Source organism: Crocodylus porosus, unplaced genomic scaffold (genome assembly GCF_001723895.1).
Source record: "Crocodylus porosus isolate Cpor-Errol unplaced genomic scaffold, CroPor_comp1, whole genome shotgun sequence".
In the NCBI taxonomy this organism is placed as follows: domain Eukaryota; kingdom Metazoa; phylum Chordata; order Crocodylia; family Crocodylidae; genus Crocodylus; species Crocodylus porosus.
This window is the reverse complement of record NW_017728921.1, coordinates 23,980,301-24,003,764: the sequence shown is the minus strand read 5'-3', so window position 1 is coordinate 24,003,764 and position 23,464 is coordinate 23,980,301. Positions and strand designations below refer to the sequence as shown.

At 44.9% G+C, this 23,464-nt stretch overlaps 1 protein-coding gene across 3 annotated transcripts in view; it reads right to left on the bottom strand.

The window, feature by feature from the left end:
- ASCC2 (activating signal cointegrator 1 complex subunit 2) overlaps positions 1–22,976 on the bottom strand; it is a 36,103-nt gene extending 13,127 nt beyond the window's left edge. For 2 of the 3 annotated variants that reach the window (XM_019539290.1, XM_019539292.1), the window contains exons 1-14: positions 22,890–22,976; positions 21,258–21,353; positions 17,656–17,814; positions 17,119–17,289; positions 15,560–15,689; positions 13,642–13,709; positions 11,612–11,722; positions 9,801–9,913; positions 7,082–7,156; positions 6,394–6,501; positions 4,027–4,095; positions 3,226–3,301; positions 1,213–1,395; positions 367–581 (exon numbers count right to left, since the gene is read on the bottom strand). In XM_019539290.1, coding sequence (XP_019394835.1) covers positions 367–581; positions 1,213–1,395; positions 3,226–3,301; positions 4,027–4,095; positions 6,394–6,501; positions 7,082–7,156; positions 9,801–9,913; positions 11,612–11,722; positions 13,642–13,709; positions 15,560–15,689; positions 17,119–17,289; positions 17,656–17,814; positions 21,258–21,338 — 1,559 coding nt within the window. In that variant the 5' untranslated portion in view covers positions 21,339–21,353; positions 22,890–22,976. Of the gene's footprint in view, positions 1–366; positions 582–1,212; positions 1,396–3,225; positions 3,302–4,026; positions 4,096–6,393; positions 6,502–7,081; positions 7,157–9,800; positions 9,914–11,611; positions 11,723–13,641; positions 13,710–15,559; positions 15,690–17,118; positions 17,290–17,655; positions 17,815–21,257; positions 21,354–22,615; positions 22,682–22,889 lie in introns of those variants that run through there. The other variant, XM_019539291.1, reaches the window with a different exon arrangement.
- Between the last annotated feature and the right edge of the window lie 488 nt (positions 22,977–23,464).

The window sequence follows — 23,464 nt, the reverse complement described above, 5'->3', positions numbered from 1 at the left end:
CCAAATTCAAAGCTTGCAGATAATGATGTCTGCACTGTACAAAAGTGGTGGCACTGTATTGCTCAATCCTAGGCTAAGATGATGCCCTCCAATACACAATTTTAATGGGTCTTGTTTTAGTGTCCAATGGACAATCATTTCTCATGACAAGTTACTACTGCACTGGAACTCTGAATGGAAAGTCTCCAGGTTCTGCAATAACACAAGGCACTGGGAAGCTCCCCTTGCAGCACCCTGCCACAGCGAAACACAAGCCTTCAGCTTCTCTTCTATAGAGGGGTTTCTAATCTACACAGAGAATGTTCATTTAAAAGAAAAGTCACAGAAATAGAGACATCAGAGCAGCACTGAAACCTCATCTCCCACCTTGGCATTGTTTGGTCCAGTTTGTCCAGGGATGGCATTAGCTTGTCCTCCAGTATGTTGTTGATCACCTGCTCTACATTGTAATCATACCCTTCCAGGCAGGCCAAGATGAAGCCCTCCCCGAGATCAGGCAGCAGATCTTTCACTTGAGAGATCAGAGAATCTAGCTCCACCCCTGAGACCTTGGCAATGGGTGCTGCAGCTGCTCCAGCATACTACAGGTGTAAAACATAATGGGCAGCATTACTGAAAAGGAATTGTGATATTGATTGGGTGTGTGTAGGTATATACAGTGAAGGAGAGTAATTAGGGCCATGAGGATTTAATGCAAATGGAAGCTAACATTGCAAACTGATCAGGAGAGTTGTTTGTACAATGCAGTCATAGCACTTTTGTTTGTTCCTGAATGCGAAAACTGGTGTATTTCTAAGGATTACTTCCCAAATAGAACTCAGCCCCTCGGAAAACATTACAGCTGTTTATAAAGCATATAGAAGATAAGATGCAAAGATACTAAGAAGGAATGCAACTGATGTAGTGTAGCACCCAGTGTAACCCACCCAGGTGCTCTTCAATAGAAAACCCAGGAAAAAAGCAGTTAAAGGGGGTTATACCCAGTGTAAGGTCAGGATTAGGAGTTAGTTTCTTACCCCCCTAGTTATTTAACAAGCACATGTTGCATTAAACATATGGCAACTATTCAGTTTTTGGTTCACCCAGCTGCCTAGACTAGAACTCCAAACTGGGATTCAATAGCAGAGTCAAGAAAATGAACCCACTCCATAGAGAAATGAGTGAAGCAGAGACTGAGAAAACCCAGTTCTATCTATGCAGTTCCATACTCACTTCATCTTCCAATCTATATGCATCATCAAGCTCTGAGTCCTTAGCAGCATCTTCTGTCATTGCTGAGGCTCCACTGGATGCCAATGGTAGTGCTGGGTCTTTAGTAACACAGGTTTTTCTCCTATTCACACCTTCCCAGGCACTTTCCACTGCTTGGAGGATATAAGCTGTTCGGGTCTCATCCCTGGAAGACTAAGTTAAGGGGTTTTTTGTTCTTTATTCCTAGCTGACGAATTTGAATACCACTTCCAATTAGTTATGTGCTCTTTGCTTGTGTTTTTGTCTACGATGGTCTTTTTACCCGAAGTTTTTCTACCAATGCTAGGGGTGCACTGATGGAGATTTTTGGGGCCGAGACTGATAGCCGATTTTTAAGGAGGCATATCAGCTGATACTGATCTGATTTCTGATACATCCACGTCCAGCTTGTAGGTCATAGATTTAGATTCATAGATTGTAAGGCTAGAAGGGACCTTGGAAGATATTTGGGTCCAACCCCCTGCACCAAGCAGGAAAGATAAATGGGGGTCAGTTGACCTCAGCAAGGTGACTGTCTAGTCTCCTGTTGAAGATTTCCAGGGTAGGTGATTACACCATGTCTGGAGAGAGCTTATTCCACAGTCTGGACACCCTGACTGTAAAGAAGCTTTTCCTAATGTTGAGCTTGAATCAATCTTCGAGGAGTTTTTAGCCATCAGATTCCAATCCACCTAACTTGCTAGACTTTTTAGGCTTCAGATACAGGTGGACCCATCTTGAAGCGTGACCATGCTCCCCCGTAACTTGTTGTGGTCTGTGAACTTGGCCAGTGAGCTCTTCACCACCACATCCAAACTGTTAATAAAGATGTTGAAAAGTACTGGACCGAGTACTGACCCCTGTGGGACACCACTGCCCACTTCTCGCCAGGGTGACACAGATCTGTTCACTACAACTCTCTGGGATCTATCCTGCAGCCAGTTTCTCACCCACCTGGCTGTCTTGGAATTAAGTCTGTTGCAGTGGAAGGGTAGGGGCATAGGGGGGCAGATAAAGGCCCCCGGCAGTGAGGATGGGAGTGGGGCTGGGACAAGCGCTGCCCAGCTGGGGCAGGGCAGGTGCACGACAGAGCCATGGCTCATCGGGGTGTGGGGGGGGGGAACGGCTTCTGCTGCTGCGCACCAGTCATCCAGGAACCACTTGTCCGGCACTCACCTGCTCATCCAGCAGCTCCCACCACTGCTCCTGCCACTCATCTGGGAGGACATGAGGGGGCAGGTACGTGCCCCCAGATCTGCATGGGGTGGGCCAGGGCTACACCTGGGACAGGTGGTAGCAGCACTGGGAGTGGGGGCTATGGGGTGCTATAATAAATTTTGGGGTGGCTGCAGCCCCTCCATAGCCCTACTCCCAGCACTGCCGCCGGCCATCCTGAGCACAGCCCCAGTCCCACCCCGATCCAGGGGCACACGCCCTCACCCCCATGCTCTCTTGGACAAGCGGCAAGAGCAGCAGCAGGAGCTGCCAGGCAAGCACCAAACAAGCTGCTGGACGAGCAGTGTGCAGTAGTAGATAAGCCACAGCTGTGTCCTGAGCCCACCCCTGCCTGGCTGGGCAGCACTTGCCCCAGCCCGTCCCAGCCCCACTCCCTCCCTCACTGCCGGGGGCCTTCATCTGCACCCCCCCATGCGTCTTCCCTTCCCCCCTCCCCTTTCATCACAACAGACTTACCATCTGGACACTGCTCTTGAAGCTGCCAGGATGTACTCCTCACCACCTATATGCTGCTCTGTGGCTGTGCATGCATGGGCCCTTTATCAGCCAAATTATCAGCAATATCAAGCTAATTTCCAATAAAGACAATTTTCTTTACATCAGTGCTGATCCGATATCAGACCAATGTATTGGTGCACCTCTAACCAATGCCAAAATAGTGGTGCAGCTTAACCACAAGTAATACACTAAAGATAGTTGCAGACTACTGCTAACTTTTTAAACCACAGTGCTGTGTCCACTGGCTGACAACAAAGGATATAAGGTGGAAGATGCCTGCTGAAGCAGACTCACGTCATCTGCAACAGGAAATAACTCGTCATAGTCACGGAGAAACCTGAAAACCCAAAAACAAGTTCATTAGTCAATCTTGGGAGGGAATTAACTGCTGGAATGTCATGCTGTTATGCCCTACGGCACAGCTGTAACTTCCTTATCACTGAGTTCTGAACCTCAGTCCAATGCAGACATTTCCTCTCACACTCAGTAATGAACTCCAGCATATATGTGTCACCATGCCTGTTGTTTCATCCCATCATCCCTCAGTACCCTTCAACACAGCAGCCACTTATAACATCCAGCATGATGATTTAAACCTCTAACTCTGCCAGAGAACAAGTATGGTTTAGTGCTTAAAGCACACAGCTAGAGAAAGGGTGGAGTCAGAAGATATGGACTCAATTTCCAGCTCTACGAGAGATTCATTGCATGTCTCTGGATGTGTTGCTTAACCTCCTTGTGGATGAGTTTCCCCATTAGCAACAAGCAGACAACCTGGAAAGGGAGCTGTCATACTTAATTACTAAATTTGCTCGTACAACTTTGAGAGCCTAGAGGCAGAGATGCTAATGAGACTCAAGACCTAACCATTTCCAGCAACCTCCTTAGCATCACAGTTAAGCTTGTTATACAGGCGAAGACTCTCTCACAAAAAATTTTTTCAGGTAAACTGAAAGATTTCCCACTCCCCAGTGCACTGGAATGCCTCGTATAGGGATGCCGGAGCAACTCTGGTGCAAGGAATGGAAGCGTACAGAAAGTCTCTTCTTCCTTTAGACCAACCTCCTCTCTTGAAGCACCGAGGTGAAGATCTGTAGAAAGTCTTCAATAAAGGGCTGAATATTCTCACAACTGTAAAAGACAATGCCACAATAGTAAAACCTTAAATTCTGAGATGAACATCCTCCTGAATCTCTACATCCACCTGCCAAGTCTGTGACAAAATCCCATTTCTCCAACACATTTGATTCCACTGGCACCACTGAGATTTCACATTTTAAAAAGCTACAAAAAGTGAAACTTTTCAAAGCTTTTCTCAAGTTTTTTGAACATTTCAGCAAACTGAATCGTTTCACCTTTGGGACATAGTTAGGAAAGTGAGCGCTCCAAGAGGCTTGGAAACCACAATTCACACTGTAAAAAGCCCAAAGAGAAGTCACAACGGGGGAGGGGGGGGGTGAAAGCAGCTGTTTTGTGGTTTTTTTAATCAAATTTTGCAAGACTGATTTTCCATATGACACTACATAGAATTTCTCAGCTGATGGGTGGTCTCTTTCACCCCTTTTATGTGGGTATATATGCCAAATGAGTTCTCACTCACAAGCCCTCTTTCCTATAGATTCTCAAATTCTCCTTGCCTCTGCTGCCTTGAGCATCGCTACAGAAACCACACAGATGTGAAAGGCCAAGAACCTCCACTTCACAAATCAGAGTATTCCTGGCCAGTGGATTACTGCAAAAATAGCTATTTCTCTAGAAGTCGAGCATGTCACTACCACAATAACCATAGCTCCTGCCAACCTGGGAATGAAAAGATTCTGGGTTACTTCAGACTACCTTTGGCTGCTCTTGCTGTCCACAAACTACAATGATGTCCCTTATTACTGTATGATTCAAGTGCCTCCCAACCTAACACATTTATACTTATAACACCCACACAAAGTATAACAGTGCTATTATTTTACAGATGGAGAACTGAGACAGAGAGGTTAAGCTCCCAATCTATTCCAACTCCGTGTAGCCTGTGTAACTAACAAAGAGCAGCAAGGAAGAAGAGGAGGACTATTTAATGTAAAATCCATAAATACTATTGGGAGCAGAGGCCAGAACACAAGAGTACCCTCCTCTCCCAGGAAGGTGTCCACTTCACTGGACTAGAGTGTTAGGCTTAATTTTACATGCTATCGTTCTGCCCTCAAACAACTCTTATTTTAGTGGCCCAGGTTCAGCTGGAGTTCTGGAAAATGCCCTCAGGCCCAACTAATCCATAGTCCAGTGGACAGGACACTTTGCTGGGAAGTGGGAGATGCTAGTACAAACCCTCTCTGGCAGAAGAAGGCTTAAAACCAGGGTTTCCTACTTGCTACGCAAATGCCCTAACCTAATCACCAGGTGATTCAGCAGACATGGGGTAAAACTGCCTCCTAATCTTTCTCTTGACAGGATCTTTCCATGGCAAGACAGAGATGTGTATAGAATCTATATGTCATGAGAGATTTTTGGCTGCTGCACAGGATGGAATAGGATCACTTCTAAATTACTTAAATGTCTAAAAGCCTCCTAGACATCTCAGAGGTAGAACAGGGATCTAGTACCAAGTGATGTGCCCAAAATCACAAACAAAGTCTGTGGTGGATCAGGGAACCTGAACCCAGGTAAAAGCTACCATCCTAGACCATTCTTCCTGTGCTTCGACAACTTTTACTGATGACAACTTGGGGACAATATTTGGGTACCAGTAGGCCCATAGTAACACACTTGGTCTGGATGCAAATGGTCTACATTTACTGCATGAATGCAATGAATGAATGTAAAAGCAGCATGGTTCAGTAAATAGGGCAAATGCCTTTGAGTCTAGTTCTGGCTATACTATTACCCAAATGCATGGGTTTGAAGTCAGTTGCATCATTTCTTTGTCCTTTAGTTTCCCCACTTATAAAATAGGGGTAATTGTACTTACCACTCCTAAAATTCCTGTTAACATTTTCAATCTGGTGAAACTAGAAACTGAAACTGAGCTTAAAGCTTCCATATCTATATTTAGAAACCTCCTTTTCAATGAGTCAAAACACTACATGGCTTTTCATGTATTTAGATGGTGCTAAGCTGCTCCTTGCCATGGTGTCCAAATGTTGGGTCTGAAGTTGCAATGTATTCCATAACCAACATTATCACATCAACTGTGCCATGACTTTGTCCTGCTCTTATAAGCAGGACTTCGTAAGCATTTTGGATCAGAGAAGATTTCATGCTTCTTCAGAACCCAGCACAATTGGGTTTTGGTCCCAATTCAGGTCTTTGGACAAATGCAAGTGACAAGACATAATATTTCATCAGTATTTTCCCTAAAGTGAGCAGGTAAGATACTGTTCTGTACATACGACCACACCAGTAGGTCTCAGTCTTACTATATAAATAAAGAGTCAGTACCTGCTTTCTAAGATGGGCTGGAGACATATTTGGTTAGTGAGGATATGGAAAACCTCCACCACCTTCTTCCTGGAATGAGACAGTCGTCTCCACAAGTCAGTCAGTAAACTAGAGCAAGCGAGAAAATATTATCAATACAAACCATCCTATTTTCAAGATGCTGACCTTGCCCATTCTAGATGAGAAGCTGTTAGGTGACCCATTTTTATGGTTCATCTCTGCTGTAAGGAACAGATAAAACCATTTCCCATTTATTTATTAATACATATTCTAAGGAAGATTATTCTAGAACACTTCTGAAATGCTGTGCCCTGCCCCCCACACAAGCTGGACAAATAGTGCAGACATGAACCTTGCTTTCAAATGTAATGTGGCGAACCTAGAAATGGAAGTTAATGGTTTTTTGGGTTTGGTTTGTTTTTTTTTTTAAATACCTGTGCTGTATCACTGCATCGCTCTTTGGACACTATACTACACAGACTTTCTCCTTAGAAAGTAGTGAAAGATTTCATTAAAAATCCCTCACAGTGATAACGGTTTCTACAGAAACTAGAAAAAAGGCTCTTTGAAGATGACAAGAAAGGTAGAGAGAGACTGAAGTAGGTAGGGAAGGGTGGAGTGTGTTTCTAATCCACCCAGGGGAGTTTTCATTGAAAATGACAGGGAAGTCTTCTCCGTCACCTTTTACCTGTTATCTTCACATCTCCTCTTCCTAATTGCAGATTCCAGCTCAGGAATTATCAGTTCATAAAATGACGCCAATCTGCAAAAAACAGGTCATAAAACACTTTGTTGAAGACAAATCACGGGGCAAACAGAAATCTCAATTTTAATTCCTCCGGTCTGATTCTGAAATCTCTCATCCCTATCAGTTCCGAATGCCCCTGTTTCATTATAGCTCATTTCCAGAAATGTAATAAATAGATGAGCGGAAGGGAGAGAGCACCTCCCTAAGGATCAGAGTTAGCACTTATGCTGCAGCCAAATGAGATGCCTTCAGAGCAACCTGGTACTGAGGCAGCAATCAATCTGCACCACTACAGAGCATCCCAAACACAAATCTGCAGACCATGATCACACTGAGTTATTGAGTTGAATGCAGGCTTGTTTCTGTAAAAATCTCCTCTTCCCTATACTCCAAGTAATCAGAGGAGGTAGAGAAAGAGAATTTATTTACATAAGACAATTACTATTTCTGCTATTCAGATGTGCTAAAGGTAAATATATAGCTGGTGGTGTCAGATTTCCAGCAAGAGAGGCTCAGTTTCATCTGGGAGAGGGAATAATGCAAGTTGGTTTGTTCCAGTACTACATCACAAGTTCCAAATAGCCTGTATATAACTGTCATACCTTAAAGACAAAACACCTGCAGATGTAGCTACACTTGTCTTCACAGACAATTCCGGTAGAACTGGAATTCAGTTTAACAATGTTAAGTGCAAAGTCATGCACTTAGGGACCAATATGCAGAGGCACGTAGACTAGAAACATCTGAAGAACAAAGGCACCTGGGACTATGAACTGATCATACAATGATCACAAGCTGCCAGTTTGACTGTTTTTTAAAAGGCCAATGTAATCCTACAGTGGGTTGGTGGAGCCTGTGCTAAAGAGACAAGCAGGTATTAATAACATTATACAAGGTGGCAGGGGCCAACCTTTTTGCAAGATGCCAGTCCTATCCCCTTCCCCTGCCTGATCTGCAGCTCTGCTTTCTGATTCATGCCCCGTACTCCCTGCTAGATCTGCCACTCTGGTTCCTACTCCCTGCCCGTTCTGACACTGTACCACCTGTCTTCTCCCCCTCCCTGTCCCACATTTGCTGCAAGCCACACAAAGAGCCTGTCCATGCCATTTGTACTGCAGGCTGACCATCCCCACTATAAAGGCAATGGGAAGATTCCATTTAGAAAGCTATGTGCTGTTTTGGTCACCAATATTCAAAAAATATTAACTTAAACTGGAACAAGTTCAAAGAAGGGCTACTAACACTATCGAGTGGAGACCTTTTCTTATGAAAGAAGATTAAAGGAGCTTGGCTTTAGTTAAGAAAAGGAAGATTGAGAGGGAACGTGATCATTCTTTACAAGTACCTGCATGTGGTAAACATTAGTTAGTGGGGAAGAGCTTCTCAGCTTGAAAAAGAATACTGGCACACAGTTGAAAATGGCTACAGATATATTTAGATAGGATATTAAGAGATTTCTATCAGAGAAGTGAGCTTTTGAATGCTCTGCCAAGCAAACTGAAGGTGTGGGAGGAAATGGGACAAAGAACCTGAATTTCTTTCACAAACAGTATCATTGGGCAGGGAGTTCTGGCTCAACAACCAATCCAGTGATATGGAGTCAGATGTCCATTTTCCCCAAGTTGGAGTATAAAAGGTAGCTTGTGTAGTGTGGAAAGCATCGGCAAGCCTCAGGAATTTTGCTGGGTTTCTCTCCCTGAAGGCTAATGGCTTTGGGGGAAAGGGGATGTGGAAAGATGCCTCCCTAAGGGTGTTGGCTACAACTATCTACACTGTCCAGAACACCCAGATCAAGATACATCCATCCATGCTAAGACCTCAGGTCTCTACAGATCATTGTTGCAATGTTGAAGCACCTGCAATCTGGGCTATGTTTTGGAAACTGAGCTGCACCCGGCATAATGCCAAAGCACTCTTCAATAGATGCCTGTCCGTGTACAAGGCTCCCAGCACCTGAACAGCTCTCTGCCATTCCCAAAAGTTTATGATAAAAAATACAGTTGTGCCCCAAAAGAAAACTTGGGTAGTGCTCTGAGTCTTTTCAATAGGACAAGATATAAACAAGCAAGCAAACAAAACAGTTCCTCCCAACCCCGACAGATTATTTTCCAAGAGGCTCTCCAACACCCTTGCTTCAGGGCAGGGAAGGGCAAAATGCGGCCTGCCAGGCCATTCTATCTGGCCCACAGGGCCCCTAAAAAATTTAGAAAATTAATATTTATCTGTCCCTGGCTGCCTGGCATGCGGCCTTCAATGGCTTGCCAAAACTCAGTAAGCGGCCCTCCACCCGAAATAATTGCCCGCCCCTGCTTCAGCGACTATTGCCAGAACCTGTCTATATCATGCAGCTCCCTATTGCTACTCTCTCAGCCCTTTTTAGTTACATCTGACCACATCCCAGCTGGGTATGCATTATACAGCTGGCTGGTTTCTGTCCCTGACATTTAAGGGCTATCCTTTTACAGGCAAACTGTCATCCCCCACCCTCCTCCAGAGTTCCCTCTTATCCAGCACTACATCCACCAGACTAAACCAAGCAGCTTTTATTCAAATAGTAACTGTCTAGTCTTTTAATGATAAAAGTAGAGGGAAAGACCCAAGCAGCACCCAAGCATTTATGGATCACTAAATCAAGCTCTATCAGAAACTACAGATATACCTGTAACAGAAGTCATGTTTTTGAAAGGTTTGGCAAGCAAGTGGAAAAACATCAAGAAATGCCCAGAGGGAGATGCAGGTGTCACACAAGAACAGCACAATATCCTTCAACTCCTAGAGGAGAAAGAACAATTACCCATAGGGAAAAAAAAAGTCACACGTAGTTGTCCAGAGAGCCTTATGTCCTTTATTTACTCAATTCCAAGATGAGGTCCCTGGCCTGTTCCCTCCCCCCCAACCAATTTAAAATGGGGATGTGGACCCCTCATCTTGGAATCAATTATGAGGCGACAGGGAGACAGGTAGTTCTGGCCCCAACCTGGGGTTGGGCTCTAGACCAGAGCTGCTGCCTAGCCTCCACCCCAACCCTCCTGCTTCTGCCCCCAACCCTCCGGCTGGTCCCTCCCCCATGCCTCCCTCTGGGTTATCTTGCTCCAGCAAGCTCTGTCCCCAGCCCAGCCTGGGGCACAGAATATGGCCCCAGCCTAGCCCTGTAGCAGCATGGATGGAGCCTACTGGCACAAGAGCAATAGCAAGTGTGTGTGTGGGTATGTGTGTGGAGAATGAGGCCAAGGCTGCAAGGAGGTAGGGGGCAAGTTGCCTCCCCTCTCCCCGCCAACACCATCTACCCCCTATCACCTGCCACCTACCACTGCTTTCGCTGCTGCAGTGGTGGCAGAGATGAATTCAAGATGATTCTCTAATAATTAGATTCTATACATGGAAAATTTTAACAAATTTAATTTTCTACATACAGAATCTAATTATTGGGAGGCTGTCTTAAATTTGGGGTTATCTTGCATTTAGGGATATATGGTATTCTGAAAACATTGTGATATATCCACCCCTAGACAGGATGGGAAGAAGGTCTGGGCTCAGGTCTCAAGTTCCAGCAGGCCTATAACATTTTCATGAGGTGTCTTACATGATTGAAGACAGCATCAGTATAAGAGGACTGGTTCTTCAAAAGACACCAACACAGTTCTGATGAATTATGCTTGCATATATGCTTGCAAGGAATGTCTATTAAGTTAGGGCAGTCCAACCCTAGCTCCATTTTGGGAACTCCTCAAGCTTCCCTCTACAACTAGATATAGTATTCTTCCCTTCCTAACCTGAACCATTGCATAACATTAGAGCATGAAGTTCAATAGCTAAACAGTCCACTTCAGCAGTGGGTAAAACTACTATACATCAGGAATGTCAAATACACCCAGCCCTCTGGGTCAGATCCAGACTATGAGGCTCCTTAGGCACTGGATCCATATCTGGCAGTGGCAGCAGCAGGTTAAGCAGTGTCTGGGAACTATGAGGATTATTGCTACTGTCACTTGCAATTCCCAGTCCCTCTGAAAGCCCCATGGGCCATATGTCAGACACCTCTGCTACATATGATTTGCATATAGTCAAGGTACCTTGGCATTGCTATTTTATTGTAGAAATCAGTGTACATTGTACAGCACCTAGAAGAACATGGTCCTTTCCTGCTTGGTACTTAAGTGCACTGCTGTTATACAAACAGTATTTTATTTTGTAAAGTGCTTTTGTACAGCTTTTATGGGAGTGGAATGGAGGAACCTCTTTCTTCTTTTCCCTACCTCTCCGAAAAGAAACAGAAAATAGATATAGCTTGGATATCTATGAACAAACAATACATGCTCACAAAGCAGAAAAGCCACATCAAGTCACGTCAGGGCAATTAAACAATTACTGGGAACAGCACACTGTATGGGATCTAAGTATCTACAAAAATAAGACTCTCCACAAGCTTAATACTTTGAAGCTGATTCAAGTATATAGCAATTTTCCTACCTGGAGAGGCAAGTCAGCAGGAGTCACTTTGACTCTTTCTTCTAGTTTCTGGGGTTCAGCTGAAGTACCTTCACATTGCAAGCCACATTTTTGCAGAATGTTGTTGAACACCTAGGTTCAAAAACCCCCCAGAACATTATTGTATCAGACAAGGGAATTCACGTGGATTGCTTTATCTTGTCAGTGTGCACTTTTTTTGATTATTCAGTTCAACTGACAAGAGATGTGACTATCTCCACACCCAAGGGATAGCTGTGTAACACTAGACAAAGGACAAATTTACATAAATCTTTCTTTCACACTAGAACTTAAGAAACAACTTTATTACATTTGCATCTTTGGAGATTTGCCAAATCCCTTCCTCCATCCACTCTGAACTCTGAGTGAGCAGCAAAAGGCATTTTTGAAGTTGAATACTCAGATGTGTACTGCTATTCTTTATAATCATCATGTTTTTCCTTGAACTTGCATACATACTTGCAAAATAGCGATGCTTTCTCTGGAACACTTAATATCTAAGACTCAGTATATAAAAGAGAGTTCTGAAGTAGAGAATAACCAACTGTTTCAGGACGTACACTATTTAAAGTGAGTGAATTCTTCACTTCCTTCCCAGTAACTGTTTTGAAGGGATAATCTTACTTTTTAAACACTTGTAAACATGATGCCATCCCTCATGAGACTGCTCAGCTGAGTTTTACACACCCCAAAATATGATGGAGATGGAAAAAAAACAAGTACTATCAAAAAGAAGAGAGATGAACTCAGATGTTTGGGGGCAAATGACTTGAATTTTTTTGCCTGAGGACTAAAACATGAGTTTAGTCACAATGATGCCAAGGCATCTTGATTCATGATCAGCTCAAATGTGAGAACTGCTCAGTCAGTGCACTTGGGTATATGCTACATGCTCAGGGAAATGGAAATTTAGAATGCTAGACTTACCTATTAGCATCTGAATAGCAGCAGTTTAAATACTGTCTCGGTATTTTCATTTTCTCCTGAGAACCTACTCTGTGTAATTACTGTGTTATCTGTTTTTGTCTCAATATTTTGGAGAGGAGCATGAAATAATTGAAGTCACAAGCATCCATCTAGCAAAAAGGGTCCCAAAACTTGAAAGCAAGAACAAATTTCAGGCAGGTGGGATGTAATTGGAGGTCAGTTGTGAACAGGGGCAGACACAGGATTTCACAAAGTGGGGTGCAGGAGCAGCAATCAGCACTGCAGGAGTGACTGCACCCCTCCCCACCCCCCACATCAGCATGGGCAGACTGCACTACCAAAACTTCTAGGGACTTTAAGTCCCCAAGGCAGTAAAAATCCAACTCCCCTTCCCCCCTGCACTCAGAGGCATGTCCCCTCTCCCCACCTGCTGCTGCTTCTTTTCCCACTGTCCCAGGGGGTGGAGGGCAGGGGAAGCTCCAAAGCCATTTCTGCTCCTTTCAGCCAGGCTGCATGGGGGAAGGGAGAAGGGGCATGCTTAGCTGGGGATAGAAACAGCAGCAATAAGCAGGGGGGGTTCCCTCTCCCCACACCTGCTCCCCAGGGGAACCAGGCAGAGAGGGGAACCCATCCTCCTGTTGTTCCCAGCTAAACCCACCTTCCATGTAGCCCAGCTGGACTGGGCAGGAATAACTTTGGAGCTTCCCTCATCCCTGGGACAGCAAGGAAAGCAGGGACAGCAAGGAAAGCAGCAGCAGACAAGGGAATAGTGGGGGGTTGAGGGAGGAGGGAACATGCCTCTGACATGAAGGTGAAGGGGATGGGATTCTTACCTGCTTTGGGGACTTAATATCTGCAGGTACTCCTCCCACAGTGTGGTCCAGTCCAAAAAGGGGGTGTAGTCATACCACTGTTTCCCCTCTGGATCTGCTCCCGGTAGTAAGTAAAGTTGCAGATAAGGGTTCAAAAGCCATCTAGCCCACTGTTTTAATTCATGGAAGAAAGTAACTAGCAACACAAACATCTTGTCTGCACCTAGGGCTGATTCACAGCATCTCCTAGGGTTCTCAAGTGTAAAGCAGTACCTGGAGGATTGTGGGCACTGTTTCATTCAAGTCACTGTAGTAACTCGGTTGCTGAGCGAAGATATTTTCTGAAATGAGAAAAAGAAAAAAAATCCATTTCAAATCAATTCAAACCTCCAGCCCATCAAACAGCTTCATATGAAGCAAAACACTTTTGCTCCCTACAGTACCTCACCATAAAATAAAACCTCAAACCACTTAGGGGTGGAAACATTCATCTGTAACACATGCACAGAACCTGTTCCAGTACCACCTTTTAAAATATTAGCATAACTGGAGAATATGAATAACAAGAATATGTGCATTACTTCACAATGCTGAAATGCTAGATGATTCAAGCCCTGCTAGCTGAATCAATCATATTACTAAATACTTCTAGGGCTTTTTTTTTTTTTGACAGCGATAGTTGATTTTTAATTGCAGACAACAAATATTTCAGTGTACACTGATGAACAGTCTTTCAAACATTGTTTAAATGCAATTAGCCCTTAATAATTTTTAGTTTTATATTACTCAGAAATCATTATCTTTACCACACACTCAAAGGAACAACAGAATGCTATACGTTTTGACCAAGCAGTTGAAAGACTATATTATTTTTCTGTGACTTACTATTTGGGCCTTGTGAATTAACAAGGCTCTTTCATGAGAAGATTTGGAAGAGTTTATGAAGAAGGGCGGAAGTCATGAGACAGGTTTCAGAGAAGGATTTTATTCCCCACAATAAAAAAAATGCACAACGGTTGTTGTATATTTACTATCAAAATTGTTCATGTAGTTACACCACTGCATACCCAAGTAGCCAGGTAAATAAGTCACTGGACACATGCATGAACAGTTAGTGCTTCTGAACATGTGATCACAGCAAGTGAATGTGCAATTTAGACAAGGTTATCCCTATCTAGGTCTTAGGCAACTTTTTTAACATCCACGTACATAGTTTAATCTTTTATCTGAATGGCAAATGTTTTCTTTATCTCATACTTGGGACTCTGATGAGCAAACTTATACTGAAGGATCTTGAAAGAGATGACAAAGAAATCAGCATCCAAAAGTTAAGAATGTATCTAAGTTTCTTTGGTCTGGAAATATTGCTGTTGCATGAATAGGCGGTGTCACAAGGTTTCTGGTACTTCCTGTTCTAGCTGAGTTGGAAATTTGATAAGAATAGTTCTCACAAAGAAAGGAAAAAAGATGTATTATTCAAATGTTGGGTGGGCTGTGTTAGAATTTTGGATGAAGAGTTCTATATCTTATTTAATTTCAAGACCATGTATTCTATCCTTTCCCCCAACCTTGCACAGGTGACTCTTAAAGATAATCAGGTGTTTTGAAAACAACAGGAAAAAAACTACAAGGTCCAGACCATTGTGCCCTTTCCTCTTATTGTTATATAGGGTCACGTGTTTACGGCTGAGGTATTGCAATTGCTGCAGCATTTGCTTATGCAGATACAATAAATCCTATAACGAACAATGTGTGTAAAGTATTTTGGAGGCACTATATACCAATCAATTTCTTTTTTGCCAATTTCAAGTTTCTGAATTCACAGATTTAACATGATTGTGTTGTCTAGCTCCTAACTAAAGGAACAAGACAACCCATATTGATGTCAAATCATTCTCATTTGCCCCTTACTTCTCCCCAAGAAAGGCTTTTTGGTATTTCTTCAGGAAGATCTTCCTTTACTCCATAAAAACAGAATCATTTGAAAAACAACCTCTCCCACCTCCTTTCAAAGAAATAAAGGAGGTTTACAAGAAAGTAAACCATATATTGGCTAGAAATAAAGATTCTGTTTTATTATGAAGAGTTTATTTTGAGGTTGGTATCTCCAAATGCAACCCCCCTTCCAATGCCTGACAGAGACACACACCAGAAGCCTTAAGCAACAAGCTGTTTCCTGACTTGGACTAACCAATCATCTTCTGGAGTAGGGGACCATTTCCTTTCCCAAATAGCACGCACAGATCCAGTATTTTAGGGATGTCAAACAGGAAGTTGTTGTAAAGAATTTCTCCAAAAACAGATGGTGTGATGAAATGGTCCTGTTAAAAATATATTTAAGATGTAAAATTAGATGTATAATTTTAAAGGTTAATATAATTTATTTCACTCCTCAAGAACTGCAATATTTAAAAAAATAGCACTATTCTTTTCTCTAGCATGTCAACTGAGCTGCAAAAATAGTATCAGTCCCATGCGAGAGAAGGCAAGCATTATCAGCATTTTAAACATCTGGTAGTACATGGAGGTAACTGTTTTACCAAAGATCACTTGCTTCAGAGACAGAGCTAGGAAGAGAACTCAAGAGTCTTGATTTACAACACATATTCTGTGCCCACAAATCATAACACATTAGTCTAGAGGTGGTTTTTAAAATTCTAAATGACAAAGATATTACAACTAAAATTATTTAATTGCTTCTAAAATGGAGAAAAATACAGAATAATTCTGGAGGGAATGACTAATGGAAGAAAAAACTGCTTATGATAACAACTTCATCCAGCCACAGTGAAGGGTAGAAGTTTGCTGCACGTCCTCTCCCACTTGAAACAGAGAGGACGGGAAGGCAGAATTGCTGGGTTCCATCTCTAGAATTCCCATGGAGCTACTGTGTAATAATGGGCTAGCAGCTAGCCCAGCTCCAACTATATGTGTATGTCACTGGAGTTGTGAGGCTTTTATCAACCAATGTAGAGTATTCCAACTCCAATCCTGGGATGAAAAACTACATAGAAGTGCAGAAGTGATGCCCACAGCAGGCTACATAATTCATTTAACCTGTTCTCTCCCAGCCCATCCAACTGCCACACACATTCTTTCCCAAAACAGATTGAAAGTGACCAACATAGTGGATAAAATAAATGCAATAGCTCAATAGCTACATAATGCAAACTAAAACAAAGAGGCTTTTAAGCCAGTAATTGCAAAAACTCTATCCTGCCCTCAGGGCCCTTGTTAAAATTCCATATATGTTAAAGTGAACTGCACTTGCATATTTAAAGTAGAAGACACCCTGTAATTATGATCCAAACAAAATTATAATTTACTGCAGCTTTATAATAAGGCAGAAACTTGGAGAAAGTTCAATGTGACAAATATTAACATGGACTACATGACAAGATGTATGGGGACAGGGCAACCAGCTAACATGAGTGTGATAATTAACAAGAGACTAGAGGAGCTCCAAATAGTCTCTCCAAATTTTTATGTGGTGGCAAAGATTAACAGTTTTTAGGTTCTCTGTTTTATAATGCCACGTTGCTAACCTGTTCATAATATACTAGCATTTCCCATTACAAAGCAGATTCATGCAGTCATTGTTCTAACACAAGTCTCTGTTAAGACTACAGAAATAGGAGCTAAATAAAGGAAGGCATTTGGGAGAGATGAACAGAAAAAAAGTTTCCTGGAATGTCTCTCTATTTTCCTTAGCTGCAGTGTTAAGTCCCTGTAAGGAGAAGAAGTATTTACTTTGGACTCCTTGTGAGTGGACATTCTGAGGAAGGTGAGAAAGACACACCGATGAAGTCTCTTCTGCATGTCATTCACTTCCGGATGGAAATCCAGTAGTGCATCAAACTTGCGAGGAACATAGCACAGGTATGAATCCAGGCATTTCTGAAGTGTCTCATCAAATATTACCTAGTACAGTAGAAAAAAGACCAATGGCAAATGAGGCAAAATATCACATGACATGTAGGTAGCCCAACTGAATTCAGCAGTGAGCCAGCATGATCAAAGGGACTCAGAAGTCACATAACCACCAGTTTCAAGCAAGCAGTTTTAAACTTCATTATCAAAAATATTACAATGTTCATGTTATAAAAGATGCAATAGTGCAAATTAAGATGTTAGGAAGCCAACTGATTCTCTCTATTCAGTCTACTCAGGAAGCTAACACACAGAGGCATGAATGAGACTATCAGAAATATCAAGATCTCATTGTTATTTATAAACATCTTTACAAATCAGATTGTTTTCCTTTAATGTTTATACGGTAATATTTACCTGGCACCAAAATTTATCATGAGGCAAAGCCAGAAGCCAGTCCAGATCATCAGCAATGAATTTTGCTCGTTCTAAGAATTCCTCCACAAGGGCATGGTTTCTGATATTAGGTGGTGGTTTGTATAACACAAAAAAAAGGTCTGCTTTCATTTTGGGATGCTGTAGAAAGCAAAACAGTGCATTAAGCTAGGAATTGAGAAACAAGAAGTCATGTAAGCATTTGCAGAGCTGGCAGGACCTCCAATTATTGAGAACCTGGTGTGTGCTAGAAATCCAACTTATGTTTGTTCCTCTTGTTCTCTGGCAGTTCTTCATTCTCTCCTCTTTAAAACACTGCAAATCAGTGCACTCTCATCATCTTTAATTCTCAATAATATTTTCAGAATCTTGTATGCTTCAGTACAGGTTGCTCTTTGTGTCCCATCAAGATAAACAATATTCAAGCCTTGCAAAGAAAGCCTCCCACACCTCCAAAACATACTGCAAAAACAAAGTCATCCCTCTGAAATGTCATTCTCTTTCAGTACTGACCCTTGAACAGGCTTTCACAAAGTCAAAAGAACTGGGTTCTTCAATCCCCCCCTCCCCATCTCTACCCCCCCAAAACAAACAAACAAACCAAAAAAAAAAAAAAAAAAAAATCAAACATTCTATTGTCCTATACACATCAGTTTGCACTGCACTGAGTTATGATTTCAGCTTGCAATTCCATGTTGAGTCCACATGGAGAGGTTCCAAAGTGTAATGCAGGGGTGGACAATTATTTTGAGTGGAGGGCCGCTTACTGAGTTTTGGCAAGTCAGAGGGCCACATGGGTAGCCCTGCCCCTTGACAGGTAACCCACCCCCGGCCACCACCAGAAGTCCCTCCTCTTGCCCCCCACAAGTACTCCTTTCAGCAAGGGAGTTTGCCATCTCAGAATCAGAAAAATACCGAATTATATTCTAAAAAAAACCCACCAAAAAAACCATACTACAACATTCATAATTTCATTTCAAAAAATATTTTTGTCCTGATTTCCATGTGTTTGTGTAACGTACATAGAGGTGATAGTATAATAGCTTAAAATGAAGTCTTACTCTTGTATATTGTGGGAGGGTGTGGGTATAGGTTTGTGGGTATGTGGGGTGTGAAGGAGGATGTGGATGCCTGTGTGGGATTTGTGGGGAGTGGTCAGGAGTGGGGGTTATGATTGTATGGGATATGGGTCTGTGTGGATTTTGTAGGGGACTGTGAGCACATGGGGGGAGGGTGGCTGGTTGTGTCTTGTGTGGAGGAGGAGGATTTGCCCACAGCCCACCCCTGCCTGGCAGGCAGAGCCCCCACCAGCGCTCCTACAAGCCCAAGCTCCAGACTCCTGTTGCTCCCAGCCCCGGGGCACCAGCACAGGCCCCGTGCTCCCACTCACTGCCACGTCCCCCTCCCCCCGCTGTCTGCCACTCTGTCCTTCTCCTGCCACTATCCGTCCCATATCCCATCCCCGCCCCCGCTCAGGCACCATGTCCCAGCTGCTCCTGCAGTCCCAAAAATGCAGCTGGGAACAAGGAGCCACCAGCCGGCAAACAGGGGGTGGGGGAGAGTGAGGAAATGGCTGCAGCAGGTTGGGGGAAGGGGCAGCAAGCAGGCACATGGAGTGCAGCAACAGCTGGGTGGGAGCATAGAGCCTGCACTGCTGCACCAGGGCCAGCTCTGGGAGGGCCCAGAGCAGGGTGGCAGGAGCATGGGGTCTGGGCCATCAGGGGCTCTATGGAGCTGGGCTGGCTCCTCCTCTCCCTGCTTAAGCAGCACAGCCTGGCTCCATACAGCTCCTGCCAGCCCAGACCCCACACTCCTGGGAAAAAACTGCTGCTTGGCACAGGGGAAAGTGGCTTATCCTTGCTGCTGCCAGGCAGTTTTAGCTGTGTCCTGCGGGAGCCCACGCCACAGCTCCTTCACCACTGCCTCTGGGCTGCCCAGCACAGCAGGAGTGACTGTGTGGAGCAGCTGCAGGGCAGTTCACAAGCGATGGTGAAGGAGCAGCACCGCAACCTACCATGGCATGGGCTTCAGCCTGCTGTGCTAAAACCTGCCTTGCGCTGCCGTGTGTGTGTGTGTGTGGGGAGGGGCGGCACTTTTCCCATGCCGAGCAGCAGTTTCTGTCCAGCTGCTGCTGCCACTGCTGCTGCAGTAGCTCAGCAACGACAGGCGAGCCCAGAGCCAGCACAGGGTCCAGACTGAGCAGCGGTGGTGTGGAACAAACTGCTGCTCAGTGGCGAGGCGGGGGGCGGAGAAGAGAGCATTCCCTCCCCCTCCCAGCACTCCCTGGTTCAGCCACTCAGAGCCCACATAGGGCTGCCTACGCCTGCTCTCCACTGCCACCGCTACTCTGTGGGGTAGCCCAGAGGCAGTGGTGACGTGGCAGAGACACAGGCAGCCCCACGTGGGCTCTGGGCAGCTGCAGCAAGAAGCACTGGCCACAGGGAAAGGGAGAGGCCTCATTCCCTCCACGCTGAGCAGCAGTTTGTCCTGCACCACTGTTACTCAACCCAGACAGGCAAGCATGAGGCACACAGGGTCAGGGCTGTGCACACTGGTTCCCACCTGTACCACGGGGCTAGAGCAGGGGAACTGGGAGCGAGTGGGTGCGCAGGAGCCAGTCACAGCTGGGTGGGAGCACGGAGCCCACACTGGTGTCCCAGGGCCAAGCGCTGGCAGGGCAGGAGAAGCATGGAGCCAGGCTGCCAGGGGCTCTATTGAGCTGGGCCAGCACCCTCCTCTCCCTGCTGCCGCAGCCCAGACCAACTCCACAGACCCCTACCAGCCCACACTCCTGCTGACCCACTCCGCCCTGCCGCCGCTGGCCCTGATGCACCAGCGCATGCGCCGTGCTCCTGCCCAGCTGTTGCTGCACTCCACACCCACTTGCTACCCCTTCCCCACACCTGTTGCATCCATTTCCCCGTTCCTCCCCTGTTCACTCACCTGCCTGCCAGCCAGCGGCTCGGGCACCACATGGTTCCTGGCTGCATCGTTGAGATTGCAGGAGCCGACCTGGCCTAGCCCTGAGGACTGAGGGGATCACCCGTGGTCCTCCCCTGCCTCCCTCCCCCACTCCTCCTTATCTGTATTTCTCCCGGTGCACGTAGGCAGGAACAGGCAGAGGCTTCTGGCTGCAGTTGGGGAGGAGGGGGAGAAGCCGGGCTAGACTTGCTGCCAGGACTTAGTTCTGCCATTGGCTCACGCTAGGTCTTATTGCCCCTGACTCCTGTCATCTTAACAGGCAGCCAGGGCGGATAAGTATTAATTTTCTAATTTTTTTAGGGGCCCCACAGGCTGGATAGAATGGCCTAGCGGGTTGCATCTGGCCTGCAGGCCATATTTTGCCTGCCCCTGGTGTAATGGCATGAAGAGAACATTCTATGCAGCAATAGAACAAAACCTCCAAACTGAACCAATGCATTGCTACATGAAGACTACAGTTTCTATTTTAATAAAACCTATAATTACATGGAATATTGTTTACATTTCTTGGCTCCAGAGCCAGTTTTGTTCAAACCATTTCTTGAAATGGGAGAGGAATTTGTTGAACTTTCATTTTAATTTCAAAAAGCAGCATAACTCACCAGTGCTGGAAAAGTCCTGAGTTTCCCTGTCTTTGAATCCTTTTCAGTAAGCTGGAGTTCATCCAACGGCAATGCTGGCATTGTGATGAATTAACCCTGTTTTTAGCAAATGCAGAAATAAAAGTAGTACAAGATTGTGCTGAAAAAAGTAAATGAATCAAAACCAAAACAAACCAAGAGACAGCATTATGTAAGATACACATCTATAGGCTAGAATTCACATTGTGCAAAGGAAACCCTGGCACCACCCAAATCCTGTATTTTTAAGAGACACCCAAGGCCTAGCAGCATAAGCTACAAAAAAAGCTAAGTTTCCTTTGCCTTGCAGAGTACTGTCATCTTTCCTTTCAAGAAACATCTGATTAGGAGGCCTTAAGAGTACCAAAGATGACTACTGTTGATATACATGCTTTGATGTAGATGCCTGATCTTTTTACATGATTGCTGACATTCCTCTTAAGATTGATTCCTTCTTGTCCAGCACTCTGCCAAGCCCTCTGGTTGACTGGTACTCCCAAAGAAATTTCACTGAGGAATGTTTTACTCTGCATAGGCCCATCATCTCAGAGAAGCTGTTATTACAGTTAGTACAAATAAATTTAAAAGCCTTTAAGTTAAAGTTAAATGGCATTTGATGAAGACGATGACATATTATTAAGCACCTCCTTAAACACACACAGAGAAATATTAAGTAATATGTAATATATCTTTTGTTTATTATAAAACTGTTGGAAACCAAATAATGATGATTTATTTCATATGCAATTAAAAAGTGATGTTCAAATTAAAAGTTAAGATTTTAATCCTGCAATTATGTGTGCATTGATGGACCCTTGTCCCCAGGAAGCTCCCGAGTCGAGTGAATGGAACTTCTGCATGGTTACCAGAGTTAATCTGCTTATATCCAAATACATGGTGTCAAGGTTTGGCAATGGGAGACAGCTAGCATTTTAGATGATAAACCCACTTATCATGAAAAAAATAAATACTCTGCCAAGGCAAGGCCAGCATATAATCACTGCACAACTTGGAAAAAGACCGCATTAAAAAGTGCAAATTCTATAAGCAATTAAAAAATAAAGAGATTCACAGCAATTAATTAAAAATATGTATCTATGTGTTTTTCAACTTAAACAACGCAGCCAAAAAGCCTCCAGAAAAGCACATTTTTTTCTGTGAAACAAGTGATCTTGTTATCCTTTGCTACATAATCAGTTCTAGGCCTGACACTTGCAAAAACCATTTCACGCTTATCACAGGAAGCAAACTCAAGATCTTGTTTGCAGAGGTGCTGACTGCCTCAGCCGAAGTTAAGTGGAGCGGCGGGTGCTCAGCCCCTGCAGCGCCCCCAGGCCCACCAGACAGGGAGCCCCGAGTCACGCACCCGGGGGCCGCTCGTGCCCGCTGCGAGGGGCTTTGCCAGGGCACGAGGACACGAATCCCGCTCCAAGGAGCTCCTACCAAGCGGGCAGCGGACCCCAGCAAGCGTCCCGCCCCTCGGGAGAAGCCGCCCGGGCTCTCAGGTGCAGCCGGGGCCTCGCGGGACTGAACCGCCCCCGCCCCGCACGGGCAGCCGGTGAACGGCGGTGCAACCTGCCAACACCGGCCAACCCTGACCCAAGCGCCACTCACCCCCTCAACCTCAGCGCTGACAGCGCAACGCTCCCCTTCCCCGGCCGCCGCTTCCGGGGTCAAAGGGCGCTTCCGGCGCGGCCCGGAAGAGCGAGGGCGGTTTCGGTTGGGGCGTTGCCCGTGTCTGTGGGCGAGGAGTTAGGTCTGCAGCCATGGGGTTGGCAGGATATGGCATTTGGACGTGTGGCCTAGGGTGGCTGCTCTTCTTATGCGTGTTAGATACAGCCTACAGCCTTTTGGCGGGGCCTTGGCAAACGGTCCGCGCGGCTTTGGCCCCGCAAATCTCGGGCACTTGCCAGGTACTTCACTGCCCCTGAGAAACGCAGTCACCGACTTTGTGACTCGACTCAAAGCAGGGTCATCACCGACTATTTCCTGAGCCTTGACACAACTTGGCCCGAGATGTCAGCTTATATCTGATAGCAGATATTTTGCTTCTCCGCCTCTTGAAGGCTCATAATGGCTTCTTAACCTGACAGGGGAAATACTATGTATCTGTCTCCAGTTTTCCTGAACCGCCTCACAGAACTGATCCTGTGGCATGGTTCAGGACCCGCCGAGGTGCAGTGGCTTGA